Source organism: Rhipicephalus sanguineus, chromosome 1 (genome assembly GCF_013339695.2).
Source record: "Rhipicephalus sanguineus isolate Rsan-2018 chromosome 1, BIME_Rsan_1.4, whole genome shotgun sequence".
NCBI classification, from domain to species: domain Eukaryota; kingdom Metazoa; phylum Arthropoda; class Arachnida; order Ixodida; family Ixodidae; genus Rhipicephalus; species Rhipicephalus sanguineus.
Genome location: NC_051176.1, coordinates 213,920,609 through 213,938,395, shown reverse-complemented (window position 1 = coordinate 213,938,395; position 17,787 = coordinate 213,920,609). Strand labels below are relative to the sequence as shown.

General features: G+C 46.6%; 1 protein-coding gene across 1 annotated transcript in view; it reads right to left on the bottom strand.

The window, feature by feature from the left end:
• Positions 1-17,787, bottom strand: part of LOC119407187 (protein phosphatase 1 regulatory subunit 16A) — a 301,652-nt gene that overhangs the window by 15,185 nt on the left and 268,680 nt on the right. The window contains exons 6-8 of the mRNA XM_037674070.2: positions 5,610-5,680; positions 3,090-3,235; positions 2,258-2,361 (exon numbers count right to left, since the gene is read on the bottom strand). Coding sequence (XP_037529998.1) covers positions 2,258-2,361; positions 3,090-3,235; positions 5,610-5,680 — 321 coding nt within the window. The remainder of the gene's footprint in view (positions 1-2,257; positions 2,362-3,089; positions 3,236-5,609; positions 5,681-17,787) is intronic.

The following is a 17,787-nucleotide window of genomic DNA, read 5'->3' as shown; positions in this document are numbered from 1 at the left end:
GGACGTAATGTGACTCAACAAGTAGAATTGTGCTACATGGCACAGGGTATTTTTAAAATTCTGTTAATGATAAAATGAAAAATCCTGTATAACGACAAAGAAACAAATATGCACAAAGAGGTGGACCACATCATCGTTGACATGAACACAGTGCAGATCTCAGCTCGACCCTCAAAAACAACTTGTCTTGTTTATTATTACTAGCCAGGCATGCAATCCAGACACATCAGAGCTAGTTTAAAGTCTCTAGGCTGGCCATCTTGTTTTGACAGATAAGCTTGTCAGGTAGAAAATGAAAAAGGCCGAGGTGAATGTTGCCCTCTCCTCAGTGATATTCATGGCTTTTAATTTCTAATGCAGTAGGAAGAACTACTCTGCCATGAGAAGATGACAATGGAGTCTGAGGACGCATTTTGTGCATTTTTAATTTACACTTGTTAATTTTTAAAGGAACCCTGGAAAAAAATTGTTCTCTATTTATGTAAGCAGTTAGGCAACAATTACAGTAATTTGTCTGCATTATAATCTAAGCAAAGCAGGTTGCATCAAGGGAGCCATGGGCTCCCTTAATAAAGGATGCTCCTCTGAAGCCATGTTTTTTCTCCTCGACATGTTCGCCGAGCAGTTGGGACTACATTGCACTTTCCACGACCCTCTGCCAGTGTGTTGTAGGCAACTCTAGCGTTTGTCTGGTTAATTTCTGCGCCACTAGGTGTCGCATCAAGCCCGACCGCTCAAGTCTTCTTCTGCTGCAACATCAGCCACAGCATCTGATGCTAATGCCACAACAGCCATGACACATAACATAAAACAGCATGCAACACACTCGCCTGCTCAGCCCCAACTACCCAGTTGTAGATGCAAAGGTGTGCTCCCTCTCAAAAAGATCTGGCCACACCACTTTAGATGTCAATGGCATGAGCAGCCAGAACCATCTGTGGAGCAGCTGACAGCAGAGTGAAGACTGAGGAATACCTGTTGTGCATTGTACAAACTGTCCATCTATGACATCAGTAACACTAGCAGAAAGGGCAAAATGTTGCAGAGAACCCAAGGAGCCATTAAACACAACATATTAATGACGATGTGGTGAGGTGCTGCCACGTGCACTGGCACCAACTTAAAAACCATATAAAAATATGTTCAAGGGAATGTTTGTCACTAATGTACTTCGTCGGAGGTACTATCGACGTCAATTGAAACCCAAACAGCGGCAAGTATTTGCAGTAGTATAGTGCACGCCTTCCAGTCCCCATGGACAGGCGCGCATTTGCTTCGGCAGCACTGTGCATATACGCATGCCTCTCCATAGTGATAACTGGACTGTGCACACTTTACCACTGTGAATGCTTGCCGTTGTTCGGGCTTCAATTGACACTGATAGTACCTACATAACCCCTTCAGACGCGAATTATGTTGGATTGTCTACGAATGTGTCAAATTCACAGAACATAATTACAAGGCACATTCGAATAAAGAAATCAGGCAGTACTATGTTTTGTGCAAGTTCCAGTAATTAATTGTAATTGGCATGCATTAAGTATCTAATTATCCTTTAGTCAGTCATGTTCCATTTTTGCACAAAAAGAATCAAATCTTAGGCTCAAAATGCATGTGCAATTTAGCTTTGGTTGTATTCATTTCGAACAAAGAAAATCAATACTTTTGACATCGGTCTTGGAAGGCGACACGTCGAACGAGCCGTCGAACATTGTAGGACCTTCACCAAGGTGATTGGCTGCAGTCACACGCCGCCCAGTGAGGTAAAGTTAAAATCTATTGTCTATGCAGAAGGTTCAAGTTATCCTATGCGCAATGCTTCTTGCTCTTTCTTGGCCACTGTTCCAATGAACTGGCAAAAACAAGTTGCATCCGCACATGTGGACACAGTGCCTGAAGGGGATATATACAAGAGAATCAAACAACACAAACATCTCGAGTTTAAAAATTTGGTTCCAGTGGTGCTTTCCTTTCTAGAAAGTGAAATCATGGGTAGAGTGCACAAACATTTTGAAACTTTACTATAATTCCTTCACTGCTTCTGCCACCCAAACCTCAATAATGATGCCATAAGTTGACAGACATGCCAATCCGTATGTTGCAGCTTACACTTCTTGAAACAAGAAATATAAAAACAACTTTATAACAGTATTATAGCAATTCACAAAAACCGAAGAAAAACTAATTTGCACAACTGAAGTACCAGTCAGAATTTGTTCAGGTGACAATAAAGCATAAAAATACAAGGCAACCTTACCTCTTTTTGCCATCTCAGATTCAATGTAGTCTAGCGTCGGTTCATCTTCACATATATCGTATGGCATGTTGCCGTCAGCATTGACAGCTAAGAGGTCAGCACCTCTGCAAAAAGATAATTCGAGCCCCATGATTCTTTTTTTCTGATACTGAACAACAGTGACAAACACCACAACATCTTGCAATGTAGACAAAACACCCGTAATGACTTTACTTACATTGATATCAGTTTTCTAAAAGTTTAACCACAGTGGGTATGCATTTGTACACGTAAAGGTGCATCACTTCAAAACATTACAGAAAGAAAAGAAACCAATTAAAACTACAGTTATTCAAAATTTATTGCAGTCTTATGCCGCTACCCATTGCCAGGACTGACGTAGCAGTGTAGCAGATGACTGAGCGAGCCAGAGCGAGCATCAAAATGCCGCACTATGCTTCACTCGCATGATCATCTTCTGGGTCACGACGTCTCGATAAAGCATAACTTCCGGAAACAAAAACAAAACTGGTCACAAAGAAGTTGTTACATTAAATTATTCAAGGCATTCTAAAGCTTGGCAGTATTTCTTTCTACTGCTTTGAGGTCCCAGGCCTTCATTTAACGCTGAAAATTAATAGATAAAAACATGTCTGCACTACTTTAACACTCTGCTAATAATGTCGTAGCTTGGCTGTCTTCAATACACTAACATCTGTTCTATCGCAACCAATCACCTTCTCGAGTACTACTTCATAGGAACGCACTGAACACAACAGGTCGTGTGCACAGCGACTCGCCCAAAAAACAACACAAGCATCACCACACACTAGCAGCAAATAGAGCAGCCCACCTGGAGATGAGGTAGCGCACGAGGTGAATATGACCACAGGTGGCGGCTGCATGTAGGGGTGTCCACTGCTCGCTGTCCTTTGCATTCACATTAGCGTCAAAGTCGATAAGTAGCTTCATCATCTCCTCGCTGTCGTCAATGCAGCACTGCACAGACACAGTCACCCAGTGACGTAACAACCAGTCTACGAGTGGAGATGAAACACCTTTCCTTCCCCTTGCATCTCCCTCCCCTAGATGTATATCCATCCTACGTGTGCTTCGTGACTTTTTTTAATATGCGTTCAAACGTACTCAACTGCCGTCACTAAGAGAAATTATCTATCCACACGTGCATATCTTGCAAGAAAGCCTAAGTAACACATTCACTAATTAAACCAACTGCATCAATTACATTTTATACACTATAGGGTACATGTCTTCATGTCAAAAGTTAAAGAGATTCTTCATAAAGGTAATGTTGTTTGCACCGCAAGATTCCCGAATCCATTTCAGATCTATGAAAAAAAAAAAAAGAAACGAAGCCTGATACTCGAATATCATTTGAATATTTGAATTTGATATTCTAATACCAAATTCAATATAAAATACATACATGACCTAAAGTGCAATGCATAGATCAGGATAATATTTCTGTCATTTGATTTCAAAGTTCGTGCAGTTGTCTGGAAAAAAGAAACTCCAAATAAAGGCAATGGCTCAAATTTTTTTCTATTGTGATGAAAGCTGCCCTGCTACAGCATATCTATGTATGTTTAAAAATTTTTTTTTCACAGTGGTTCGCGTTCGTCTTTGTTTACGCAAAAATTCGCCTTGACCACACAAGATTTCTTCAGACTCTAATGCACCCGAGTGTGCAGTCAACAATTCCCGCTATCACAAGTGCGTGCTGTGTGCGTGTGCGTGCGCGCGCCGGGAGGTGGGGGTGGCAGACGTCATTATTTGCCCCTACTTTTGGTTGGCATTGGGGAGCTAAGTACCCTTCTTGCCCCTCCACCACCCTTAGCAAATACGCCTATGAAGCGGCGCAAGCTCAAGCTTGCTTTGACGAGATCAGTACAGCGGCGGCAGCCCCATCCGCAATGATGGCCTGTCGGGCGCGAAAGCATCGTGCAGGCGAACCCACCGCGCGTCGTAGAGGGGAACGTTACGTAATAAATATTTAGTATTTACGTGACTGTTATGCATGTTGAATGAAATTTTCGCCTCAGTTAATGGATTTGCCAATGAGCTGCCAACAGTGACCGCGTTCAAAAGTGTGTGTGTTGAAGGAGTGGCGGTAATAGGGGGAGGAGGGGGAGGGGACAGTGGAAGAAACAGCGCGACCCTTGCTTTCACCCCGGTAATTGCGGTCACCATGTTTACGTACAACCAGCTTTGGTGTTCGCGCGATGCGGACGAGATTAAGGAGGCCAGCACCTCAACTGACGCGCCTTCCAGACGACAGCAACCGGAGCAGGTGGTGAGCGGCGGAGGGTACGGGAGAGGAGGAGCGCGCGGGTGTGTGATGGCGCTCGCATTGAGGAGCAGCGGAAGGTAAGGGAGAGGAGGAGTGTACCCAGTGAGGGCGCTCGCATCGCGGAGCTCGCTCGGCGGAGAGCTCGGACGCTCCTCCTCTCCGCGCTCGGACCTAGCGCGCGCTTTGGTGTCTTGATAGCGATGGAAGTCGGTGAAGTCGAATCTTTAGCGGCAACGATACCACTAGGACGAAGTGTAACACAATGCAACTCGAGCATTACACCTCTACGTGCACACTCTCGTATCTCTTCATTAATTAATCGCACACTCATCGGGTGCACCCAAATGCATTCGCATTTCCTCACGATCCCCTCCGGGGATGTGCGGCTTTTTTTTTTTTTTTTGAATAAGCTTTCGACATTAGCGTGTGGCGCGGGACTCGAATCGTGCAGGGATGGCGACGCGCGGGAAGTGAAGTGCGTCGGCCGTCACAGAAAGTGCACGTGCGCGTTGCGGCTGCATGCACAGTCGGTGACGCAACCCCGCGAGGTTCCCCACGAACGGACAAAACTGTTGTGCGTTCCGTTTTAAATGCGGACGAAGCGCAATCGAGAGTGTAATCACGTACCGTGATTGTAGTCAAGCACTCACGTGGAACCCGCATGAGTACATAAGAAACCGCCATAGTCGCCACCCATGGCACTGACTACGCAACAAGTTGTTACATTTGCCCGCAACTTTGTACCCTGTGGGCACGCAGACCGTTTCCTTGCAGCAACCACACGCATGCTTCTCATTCCGATGGCGACAATGCTTTGCGTGATTTCAAAAGCGCACGCTGACTGGAAACACAAGGCAACAGCTTGGCTATCCAAGTTCCACAGTCTTACCACATAATGAGATACACGGCGAGGGTGTGGGGGGCGGGGTCATGACGTAAGAACGCAAATCGCCCTTTGCAAGCCTGCCGGTTGTGTTGCGAGACACGCGAAGCTAGACGCAACGTAATATGACGGAGAACGGTCAGGAACTGATTGAAAGGTGTGTCGTTCGTGCACAATACCTGGTGCAATGCTGTGAGCCCATCTTCGTTGGTTGAGTCGGGACTCACTCCCAGCATCAGCAATCGTCGGACTGTAAGCGAAAGAAGAAAAAAAAAGGGGGGGGGGGGGCGTGAAAGTCAGATGAGTGTTTCAATAGCTAATGCCGGACACAAGCAGCTCAAGCGAGAGCGCTGCAGCACACAAGCACGCAGCGAGAACGCTGCCGTTCAGAGTCGTGTAACCATTTGTGAAAATTGCGAAAGAATAAATTACCACAATTAAGAACGAGCAATTTACCATATTAGAAGCAACAAGAAGCGTCAGGGAACCAATGAAACACTAAATACGCTATGTACAACACTTCGTTTGCCATTAGAAAACGTAGATCAGCGCAACATTGACAACATAGAGTTAGACAAGACTATAGACGCGAGAATTTTCGTAGCCAAGCTACAAACCATCCGCACACCGATCGAAAAGGCCACGCAAGAAGAACGGGAATTCCCGAGCGCGTCGGAAAAAAGACTGCTTTAGACGAAGAGTGGGCTCATTTCAGCGGCTAATGGTGAATTGGGCCTACAGAACCAATCTCGAAGATTAAAAGAAAGGAAGAAAAATAAGCAAGGAACGCGGCTTCTAGAATATTTGCAGTTCTTCTAGAGCTTTGAAAGACATCTCATGGCTAATTCGAAATATTTGCTACGAGACAATGTAATAGAGCACTACGGCAGTTCAGAAACGTTCCAGATATCAGAAGCGTACGTCGGTTCATCAGCTCCCACTTTTCCTCGACGCCAAAGAATGAAGTATCACTATTAGGCAATCTACAAAAAAAAAAAAAAAAACGAACATTATTTACAACAGCAGTAAATTAAAAAAAAATGTGGAAAAAATACGTTTTCTTTTTTCCTCCGTTAATGTGCGATTCGGAGAGGATGATGCATATGAGTGCCTTTTTTCTCAGCAACACATTCGGCAAAAAAGAAAAGGAGACGCTCGTGTGAGTACGCGTGAAACAACTCTTGAGCGGAAAAAAGTAATCCCCGGTGCACAACGGCGCGTTCCGTAGTCAGTCAGTACTGTGATGCCAATGAACGAAAGAACGAATCGGTGCCTTAAAGCCCTTTATTTGGTTACAGGCACTAGTAGGAGGCGCGTGCCCTTTTAAACTTTCGTATCAATCAGCCGAAATAGAAGTGACGATCTGAAAAAAGGCATGAATTGTTCTCTTCGCCGTTTACGCTATTAGTGTCCGCTGTTGCGTATATGTACTGCATTCGTTACCAACTCCACCCCTGAATGGGAAAGAAAAGAAGAAAAAACTCCTTAACGTCGTCAGGATATCACACCAATCTTTAAAAAGAAAGCTACCTTTTTCTTTTAGAAAATAAATGGTTCTGCAATGAGCGTATCGTAGGAAAACGCAAAAAGACGGCTGTTTTGGGATCATAGCTGTACCTCAAAGCAGTGGATCGTGAGTCCAGGAGAAACTTCTGTGGGCTAAGCCGGGGGTAGTAAAACAGCAGAGGTGTTTTCTTAAGGTAGGAAGAATTGAACCCTACCTCGGCGCTAAAAGCATGACATATTAGTGTGCGAACTTGAGCTTGTTGGTACACATTCATAGTAAAAAACAGCGCGAAACCACAAAGACGAGACAGATGAAACAGGACTAGCGCTGAATCCTGAACAGCGCTAGTCCTGTTTCATCTGTCTTGTCCTGGTGGTTTCGCGCTGTTTTAACACGAAAGTGTTTTATGCCGGATCCTCCAAGTACTTCCGTTACGGACATGACGTTGATAAAATGGTGGCCAACGGGTGAGAAAGAAAAAACCTAGAAGAAGATCTGCAACTGGGAATCGAACCCAAGACCTTGCGGCTTATATCTTTCACACATTCTCTCTCGCATGGTGCGCTCTGTTGGCGGTGCAGGTAGGCAGGGCGGAGCGGGGGCGGTGCCGCCGTTTGTGAGAGGTGAAACGATTGCGCGCGATATCGGAGGTCATGGATAAAGCGTCTCGATACCAGCGAGGGATACTTTGCCGCGCTGGCGTCGCCGAGGCACCCTAGACGCAGTTACGTTTTTGTAGCGTTAGCTACACTGGCCTAGCCGAGCCAGTTTCGCATGCCTCCTAAGAGCCGTGCTGCGCATGCGCGAGGATCAGTGATGTCACGCATCGGAGCTGGCACCTCCCGCGCACGCCGCCGCCGCCGGTCTGCGCTTTCCAGAGGAGTGACGTCGTAGCCGTGGCAGACGTATTGGCGCCGGCGCGCGCGCAGCTATTCGCCTTCGCTGTGCAGTCGCCGTCTGACACTGCGCTAGAGCCGCTTGATAGCGCCTCTGACTGGCGTTTGCCAGTGTGATATAGCCATGGAGAAGGAGAGCGCAAATGCCGCTCAACGGCGCAGAAGAGCGGAGAAGCTTAACTCATCGTATCCCGATATAACTGCCTGGCAAAATAAATATACATGTGCCACATAATACGTATACCATGTGTGTGTCATTAGAGCAGCAGTAAGCATGATATCAAGCTAATCCTAGACAATCAGGAAAGCTAAGAACAATCAGCTGAAGCTTTGCTAACGCTACGTTATCCTGGCATAGCCGAGCTAAGTCGCTGCAACATTTTTTGCCTTTCGCTTCGTGTTAGTGTGCGCCGGCTTATCGGAGTTGTGCAGATTCCACATGGACCAACGGGATTTTTCCGCCGTCGACTGCTTCGAATGCGAGAGCACCGACTAACAAAACTCTGCAATACGCGTTGCAGAAAAGACACGATTTCGACGGGCGAATGTCGTGCCTTGGTGGAGCGAGAAGAGGCCAGCGGGACGCACGCGTTTGCGGCTCAAGCTACGAACCTTTGCCCCGGGGTTGCTGAAGAGCAGTGTGGTAGTGTATGCATGAGCACAGGCGTCGGTTACCCATTGCTAGAAAGCACACACCGTGCCGTTCCTCCCCTTAATTGACGACGCTTTGAAGAAGTGCATATCGGGTACCAGTGTTGATTATATAAGCTTGTTTATGTCACCTTTACGCGGGATTCACGATTCGCTGTGTCCAAATATATGTTCACAACTTCAGCTACCACAACGGTTTAATCATGATCATGGCCGTTAGTCGTCGCGATGCACACATGCCACTAGGCGTCAACATGGGTGCATCCACGTCAAACTGTGCTATAGCTGCCGAACACGAAAAGACATTGTACAAGCTCTCATATATCACTACACAATAAGCACTACTTCTGTGAAGACACGTTTCACTTCCGTGTTATACGGATTCCTATGACAGAGGGATCAGCCATGTTTTTTTTTTTTTTTTCTCCTATGAACATGATTAGTGCGTCTGTCCAACTTATCACGGAGTCCCAACGTGCACGGTTCGGGATTTTAGTGCTTGGGAAGAAGTGTATTAAGCCAACAAAGGCATGTTAGTCGCACAGTCCTTTTTGTTTTGCCTTACGTTGTTTTCACATGACGTCGATATCTGTGCTGCAGCCACTGGCTACGTCTAACAAGGCGCCAGCTCTTCCGCAATGAGCGACCGCGCGATACGAGCCAGGTGCGCATGCGCACCTGTACAGACACATTTGCACACTCCCATCTAGGAGCAACAGAACCAAAGCTCCGGAAAGAGCCGGCGCGAGGTTCGCGATAGGGTTCAATTCAACAGCTCCTGACATGCAGCTGTGGATTTGTTAGCCGGGAGAGAAGAATGGTGTGCTACGTCTTCATCGCTCGTTTCTGCTACTAGATGTCACTTTAAATGGATGCTGGCTTCATCCGCTCACTTTCCTGAGCCGACAGCTCTCGCACATGTAGCACGCAACACCTTCGTGTAACACTTAAGTCAGCCTGCGTTCCTTTGAAGTTGAAGTTTATTGCCACATAGTTACAAAACATGTATACATAGCAAGGATGGTGGGATAAAAGCTGCATATAGGCAGCTTGACTGGTCCCACCTCCCCATACAATAACATCAGCAACATGACAAATATTCCCACTTGTTGCAATATTAAAATAAAAATGCACAAAGCAAAGCGATAAGCATCAGCAAGAAACACACATTTTCAAGAAACACAAAAGCAAGGTTGATATTCATAATATTAGTTGAAGCAATGCGTTTTTAGGAACATAACGTATGTTTTCATCGCATAGTTTATATTTATTTAGAGTGGAGGGAAGACAGTAGGAAAGTGTTTGAAAACCATAGTTTGTGCGTGGTCGCGGAACTGCCCAATGTTCAGTGTGTCGGTTTAAGCGAGATGATTGGTTGGTTAACAAGTTTGCGATGTTCCTAATATGGGTAGTACCCTTAGTCGTTTCACGTTTAAAAGAACACATGAGCTGATACTCATATAGATGGTCAACTCGGATAATTTTGAACTTTATAAACAGATCACGCGTATGGTCATTGTAGGGTACATCAGCAATAGCCCGTAAGGCTTGCTTCTACAGTATGACTAGATAACCTAGTGACTGTTTTGTGCTGTTTGACCAAACGAGGTGACAATAACGCAGATGTGAAGCAAATAGTGCATTATATATCATGAGTTTCTGTTGTATTGGTAGTAGTCTCTGGCACCTGCGCAACATGCCTAAGGCTTTGCAAAGCTTAGATTTTAAGTAATCGGTATGGTGGTCCCAAGTCATCAGTTCATAAAAAAATAACACCCAATGTTTTAACTGACGCCGAGAATTCTACTTTTGAGTCATTTAGCGTAAGAGTCTTCGTAATATCACAAGGCGTAGATTTCGTTCTAAAAAGCACTGCTTTTGTCTTAGAGCAATTTAGCTGTAGCGAGTTTTTTACCGACCAACTATAGATTTTTCTTAGTACTTCATTTGCCTAAACGAAGGAACCTCGCGCTAAACATGGTACAAGTGCGTACGCTACGGAGTCGAGATCCGCGCGCGAGAAGAAAATAATACAAAGCAAATTCTTCTTTATGTTCATTGTACGTGCAAAGCGAAGCCTCTTCACGGAAGTTCAAGTCTGCCATGGCGCATCGTTTCAGGAATAGAGAGAGTGACAGGAAAAAAAAAAAATAACACTAACACTGCGTGACAGGCAACCACGATCAAGCGACAGCGAACAGAAACGGCCGAGGCAGATCAATCACTTCTTCGCGAGGCCCAGCGCTTACAACGCAGAGAAGGATCAGCTGTGCGCGACAGGCAAAACAAAAACACCGAACGCGAGAAATGTGACAACAATGGGACAGCGGATAAATAAAAAAAAAACAGGGATAGAGAGGGGTAAAAAAAAAACGCGTGTCACTTCGCGCTCTTGCATCCACATATGTGTCGCAGCTGGTGTCAACTCGGGCGGACCGCATCGCAGCACGTGCCAGTCCGAAGGCGTGGCGACGTTACATAATGGAAAAGGATGAAAAGGGGGGACAAGGGAGTCAAAGGAGCTACTCCCCCCCTTTGATGTCAGCTTTGTATGAGCGTCTGTCTTTCATCCCAGCGCCACCTGAAGCTGCTGCATCTCGTCGATCCGCTAGACCCAACTACGTGCCTTTGGACGACTCGCCGAGGTGGCGCTGGGCACACGCACGGAAAGATGCGTCGTCTGCACGCGGTGCTAGGCGAAAGGACACAGCACGGCCGAGTGTGCGTATATATGTATATACACGGGCCCGAGGAAGACAACTAACGCGAGAACACCAAGAGGTTCGCATTTTGGAAGAACTATGCTAAACAGAAGGAGAAGGAAGCGCCATTGCCAGCGCTGGGAAAGTGCATCTAAAGAACAACCCAGTGCGCGCAGTGCGCGACCATGACGTGCTCTTAAACTATCGTTTCCGAATGAACATTCACGAAACTAAACGTTGCTTCCTCGTTTGACTTCTCTGCTCTTTCTTGCTGGTGTTCTGTATCGTCACACAAAAACGAATAAGCGCGAAAAAAAAAAAAAAAAGACGCTATTAAAGTAATATTCTGGGGATTGAAACAAACTATTTCTCTCTCTCGCTCCAAAAGGTTCAATGGGCGAACTTCCGCCAAGCAAAACGAAACATTGACAGTATGATAGTGGCGAGCACGGTCGTCGGTCGCCCATCATCTCACCTGCGGGTGAAACGCGTCGGCATTTATACTGCGCGATGTGAACGGAAACACCGAATGACTTTTCAGTAGGGGTGTGCGAATATTCGAAAGTTTCGAATATTCGTCGAATATTACATTCGAAATATTCGTATTCGATTCGAAAATCGTGTATTCGAAAAGTTTCGAATATTCGATAACTTCAAATATTCGAAAAATTCGAATATGCGATTCGATTATCATGCATAAAATAACTCGTCTTCCACATTTCTGCTGCGTTCGTATAGCTAAAAACGTTGCCGAGAGGAGCGATACACATCGTAAGTACACGGAGGCACGATATCTGCCTGCGACGAGCGCCCCAATACGTATGATTTATTGCTGGTGCATCTCCGACGTGCAGCGCTGTTGGCGATCATGTAACCGTACATTTTCAATATTATGCGGCCGTAACGTGCCGCACTACGACTTGTTCACTATGCGGGACCACTTCTGAAGAAAGACAGTGACCCATGTGACTGGTGGCGGACTGTAGGCACCTTCATATACCCCAGTCTGGCAAAGCTTTGCCCCATGTACCTCCCTATACCAGCCACTTCTGTTCCAAGCAAGCGTGCCTTTTCAGTGGCAGAGGGGGGGAGGGGTGCCTCTGTTACAAGGCAGCGCCTGCTGCCTGATCATGTGGAGCAACTCATATTTCTTCATGACAACATGTAGTCATTACTTTCATTGTGCCGTGATGTTTGCTTGTGTTGTGATGTGCATTGTGCTAGCCTGGACATTGTGTTCTGGAGATAGTAGTGTATGTTGTGCTGCCAGTCAGGCTGTTAATGTCTTTTTTTTCTCAAATAGCTACATGTTAAATAAAACATTGTTACTGTGGAGGCATTTTTCCTTCGATATTCGATATTCGATTCGATATTCGAAGGTGGATATTCGTATTCGATTCGTATTCGAAAAATTTGATATTCGCACACCCCTACTTTTCAGCCGGCGGTTATTCCTCAGTTGCGAGTCAGAATATGACATGCGGACATGTACAGGTAGCTTTCCCGTTGGACGGTCAGTCTCGTGAAAGAGATATTCGACGCAGGCTCGAAAAGTTACTCTGCACTCAGCTCGGCACGAAACCACTGGAGAGCTCACACGGGAGCAGAGGCGCACGTCTCCAATTTGCCCTGAGGTGCACGTGGAGGAGTAAAACAGCGCTAACTGCATTGGGAGTGGGGTATAGAGGCGTCATTTGCAGCGTCAATTGCAGCTGCAGTTTTACATTAAGCATACCCGATATGGATATCATAAGGCAACAACACAAAAGGAGAGTGAGCATCGACATGCCGAAGTGTATAAAGACTGAACCAACCCAGATGGCCAGCGCGAGCGTTCAGCTGTAACTGACAAGCGCACGACGCGTGAACGCACAGGTGCAGCCGTTACTGGCTTCACTTGAAAGTGGGACGACCCACATGACGACACCTGCCCACTCTTCTTCCAGTCTTCAATGATCCCGGCCGATGTGTTGACGCAATAAGACCAACAAAGCGTGCACTGCCGAGTCGTCCGCTGTTCGGTCGCAGTCGGCGTACCAGTAAATTGTGGAAGCTCCCAGCTTGCCGCCTCTTCAACTTTCTCCCCCGCAACGTCGAGTGCCGCCGGCTGGTGGTAACTTCCCTCAGCATCCTGCTGCATCGCCAAACAGTGCTGCCTCTAGAGGCCGTAAAGTGTTTCGTCATACGCTGGAAGCACCAAGCGGTGTGTGTATAGACCCCTGTCGGGAAATTGATGGCGCGTTGTCGCCGTCTCGAAACGACGCCTCTCCCACAAGAGCTCCCGACAAAGTACGGAAAAAAAATCCGGCAGCGACCGCGGCGCACACGGGTATGGGAGACAGCTGAGAACTCGAGCGCCGCAAAGGAACAAAATGCACGCAAGAAGCGGCAAGGCGGGTGAAGCGAGGATTCACTGTAGCAGAGCGCTGCTGCTGGGCTCGGCGCATCACGTTGCACTATAGATATCGACCCCCCAAAAGCATGCGCGAGTTGTTGCTATTTACGACGTTTTCTGTCGCGTTCCCGCGTCGTCGCAGCACAGTCACTTTCCTCCATAAATGAGCTATAACGGGCTTATAAACGACAATCAAAATATGACACGCCCCCCACTACACGCATTGCGAAATACCATACGCCAGATCTTGGCGCGATCACTTTATTCCGTTACACTGTGCGCGGCTATGTGATGGCAATCGTTAGACAGCACAGCTGTCGCACTTTTTGGTCAGTCTTACAGTCAACATAAAAAGCTGAGCCGGCAGGTTAGATAAAAAAAAAAAAAAACAGTGGCCTGAACAGAGAATACGCATGAAGCACGGACTAACGTGTTACCGACGAAGCTGATGAGCAGTAACTGCACAGGCCCACAGTAATCTTTTCTCTCTTTCTCTCGTCACACACAGACACACAAACACACACACACACACTCAGAGAGAGAGAGAAACAGCTTCAAATATCTATACCTTTACTTGTCGAAAGTTCTGATAATGCGACATGATCAGGTGGCTTCTCCCAGCCGTTGCCCACAATTTTCGAAATTTGCAATGCATATAGCGGGGAGCACAAAGGAGTGGAAAATGCGGTGCGGAGCAATGTGTCACCCAAACATTGCATGAAAAGAAGAAGAACAAGGAAATGGCACAGGCAGCAAGCAACAACGAAAGCTAAGCCATGCTTCGAAAAGCAAGCATACAAGTGGAATCACCGGCATAATACGTGCGCAGCAAGGCGGACGGCCTTTTAGCAGCGCGCAGAAATACAGTAGCTTGTCAAGAGCATGAGGGATCGTGATAGACGTAAACTGAGTTCCCTTTAAAGCTGTCGCAAACCGCAAAAGACCGTTGTTGATAAACCTATATACCCAAAGGAGTGCCAGAAACAATGGAAGTAGCTGCATGGCTTAAAATCTCAATTACCTCCTCCGAATACCACGAAATTGTTCAATTCGTCTTGCGGCTCGTTTCTATTAGTCTTGGAAAAACGTCACAAACAGCAAAAGACCGATCAATAGAGCGCGCATGCGAACCACATCACCTTCGCACACCAAAAGATATGCTGTGACGGAAATGAGTTGTTTCTTCATGGTCACCTGAACGAACTGTGCACCGTTGCGAAGGCTTTACTATCTATACCATAACGCGAACAAAAAAAAAATGTAGAGAATGACACAGACAGTTTGGATGTCAGAGAAAACCAAACAACGGCACCGCTGCAGAAGAGAAGATCCGTCAACGCGGTGCGAAGAATCCGAACACCAGCACTTTACTGAACGTTCTGGTGGCAGAAAAGAACGGTCATATCTGATGATGATTGATGGCCTTTATTCGCGAAAACGTACCTCAGGCAAAACAGGGCCACAACAATGATGGAATGGTCCGCAAGAATATCAGAGGTTGTGATACGCCTTTCTTTTTGGCACAGCTAGTCATTAATGATGACTCCAAACAGGTATAACACATATTAGTGTCATATTATTACAGTGTATGTTATGGCACATTTTATCAATTGTATAATACCTGGCTTTTGAATTATTTTCGTTTGTTTTGTGTTTTTTTTTTGACAAATAACAATTGTATAGGCCCCCTCACATAATGCTCCTACTTGGAGCCTGTGAGGTATTTGTAAATAAAATAAATAAAAATAATGATAAGCTTGTACAAAGCCCCTAGGAGGATGTATACCTCGAAACAGCAGTACGGCAATGGCTGCAGCCCCGCTTTCATTTGGCCGAGGAAAAAACTTTCGGCTCGCTAAATGCATTATAATTCATTCAGCTTACAATGGTTTGCCTGACGCAATCATCGAAAATCTAGGCGTTGTTGGACATCTACAGCTGAGTGCTACACGGCAAAAGATTAACCAAATGAACTGAGGAAAATTCGAAACGGTGGATGAAGACTAGCGAAACGGAATTTCATTTCTGTTCATCTCTCCCCAGCAGAGTTTTTTTTTTTTTTAATCTTATTATGCTAGTCATGTCACGTGTCACTAGCGAAGACGCCAAATTTACCAGTGCAGATAGAAGACGTGACGGTCACACTGACAATGGAAGCAGTGACGGCTGTTGGGGAAGAAAGACGACACAAAGAGCAGGAGGCGTAAGCGAGGATCAGGCCTCCGAATGCCCCTAACGAAACTAACGCCAGTGAAACGCGCTGCTGGAACGAGACAAGCGCCGACCCAAGAAAGAGCCACCGCTGTCACCGTAAGAGAAAGCAAGACGGGCGCAGCCACGAAGCAAAGGGGGCAGCGGCCCCGCGAGCCGAGCGGCTACCTCGTGCCGACGGTGTCGTTTACTCAATCTTAAAGGCTATTCATTTACGCCAGGCGGCATGCTACGTACGTTTCCCCAACCCACCGGCGCGCCCATATATCGGCCGTTCGGTGTGACAGGAGCGTCAACCCGGGCCACGAGCACGCGGGCGACGGCGATCCGTTCGAGTTACGATAAAGCCTCCAGCGTGAACGCGCCCAATATCGGGCGCTTCGTGCGAGAGAACGGATTTATCTTTTGCGCGCAGGGAGATGGGTGAGGCATCCGCCGGACGAGATTCACTAGCCGCTGCCGCTGGCACGTCATGCGACTAATTTGCGCAAGCTATACACAACGGTCGCACGCAGAGGACAACAAATAATCGTAAAGAACGCGAAGAAGTTCCGATCACGCCTTGCAGAGTCAGTTCCTTTCAAGGAAGACAATGATGTCTGCTAGCATCCGGAGTTTTGCTGCTTGGCGTGCCCAAATAAAACCGTGACCCCAAGGCGAGGCCAGAAACTCCGGCATCAGCAATCTTGGCGACAATGGGCTTACGGTATCGGGACGTGAAGACAATATCCGTATTTCGTGCCCAGGCTCATCCGTGCCACGAAAAAGCGAGTAAAGCGAATCACCAGCAAACCTGCGCAGATCCCCTCTCATCTGCTTTGTCTCCGGAAACGTAGAACTAAGCGGGCAGCATCGCCGTTGCTGATAACGTGGCCTGCACCTAAAGCGCGAAATATCAGCATTCTCGTTTTACGCAGTCCGCCCATTAAAAAACAAAAGAAGTGCACGAGTATGAACAGCGGTACAAGTAACCGCCAGTGTTCAAAACACGCGCATTGGGAGTCATAGCATAAGTAAAATAAAAAACCGTAAATTTACAGTGCAGGCGTCCTCGAGGCATATAGACACTAGAAGAAAGCTGTAAACGTAGTTTAACTAAATGGTCACAGTATGTAAATGCACCGGCATATTCCAAGCACTAACATCAATAATTTGTTAGTCTAAATGAAATAGTTCCGATTAGTTGTCTTTGTATAAAACAAGGGAAGAAAAATTATGCAATCACGTTTCGTAGTCCAAACGCGGGTCGCTTAAACAGCGCACTTTCTAGCCACACACACTTCGACCCTGAAGTTGCACCCAAAAAGCTGTTTTGCCCGCAGGCCAAGTAATAGAACGGCAAAGCCAACTTCGCAGGAGCGTTCTTCCAGGGGAACGAGGCACAGCTACTGAATCGCCGAACATTTCACCGGATGAGCACCTGCGCGCAACTTGACGGCCGCAATTCCGCAATCTTCCGTGAGCAGCACTTTGTGCATGCACGTGCCTGACGAAAACGAAATAGACAAACCCAAACGTCGGTGGTGCTGCATCGAACAGAGTGCACCAAGAACGCAGCCGAACACGGAACCTGCGAAATTGAAGAACCTTGCCAAAACAGTGTTATTCAATCCGCCATGAGATTCCATCAACCGATTTCGCTGTTCCCTGCTTGAAGCCTCACTCAAAGGCAGCATTGCCGGAATATTGAAAACACACACAAAAAAAAAACTGCAAACAAACAACGCAGAGAGAGAGAAAAAAAAAAAACGCATATTGAAATAGAAAACGATGAAAAAAAGGCAGTGTTAGTCTAAACTTGAGAGCCACAATACATCCACCCTAAAGGATGAAGAGGCACAGCCAGTTTCACGAAAAGAAAGATCAATGACACAGAAACGGGTGGAATCGAATGAGAGAAAAGGCAGTGGCGACAATCCCTATGGGAAGATGTCCTTTGACGTAACTTATTTGCGGACTCGCACACGATATGTCAGTTTGATCTTTTGTCCTGGT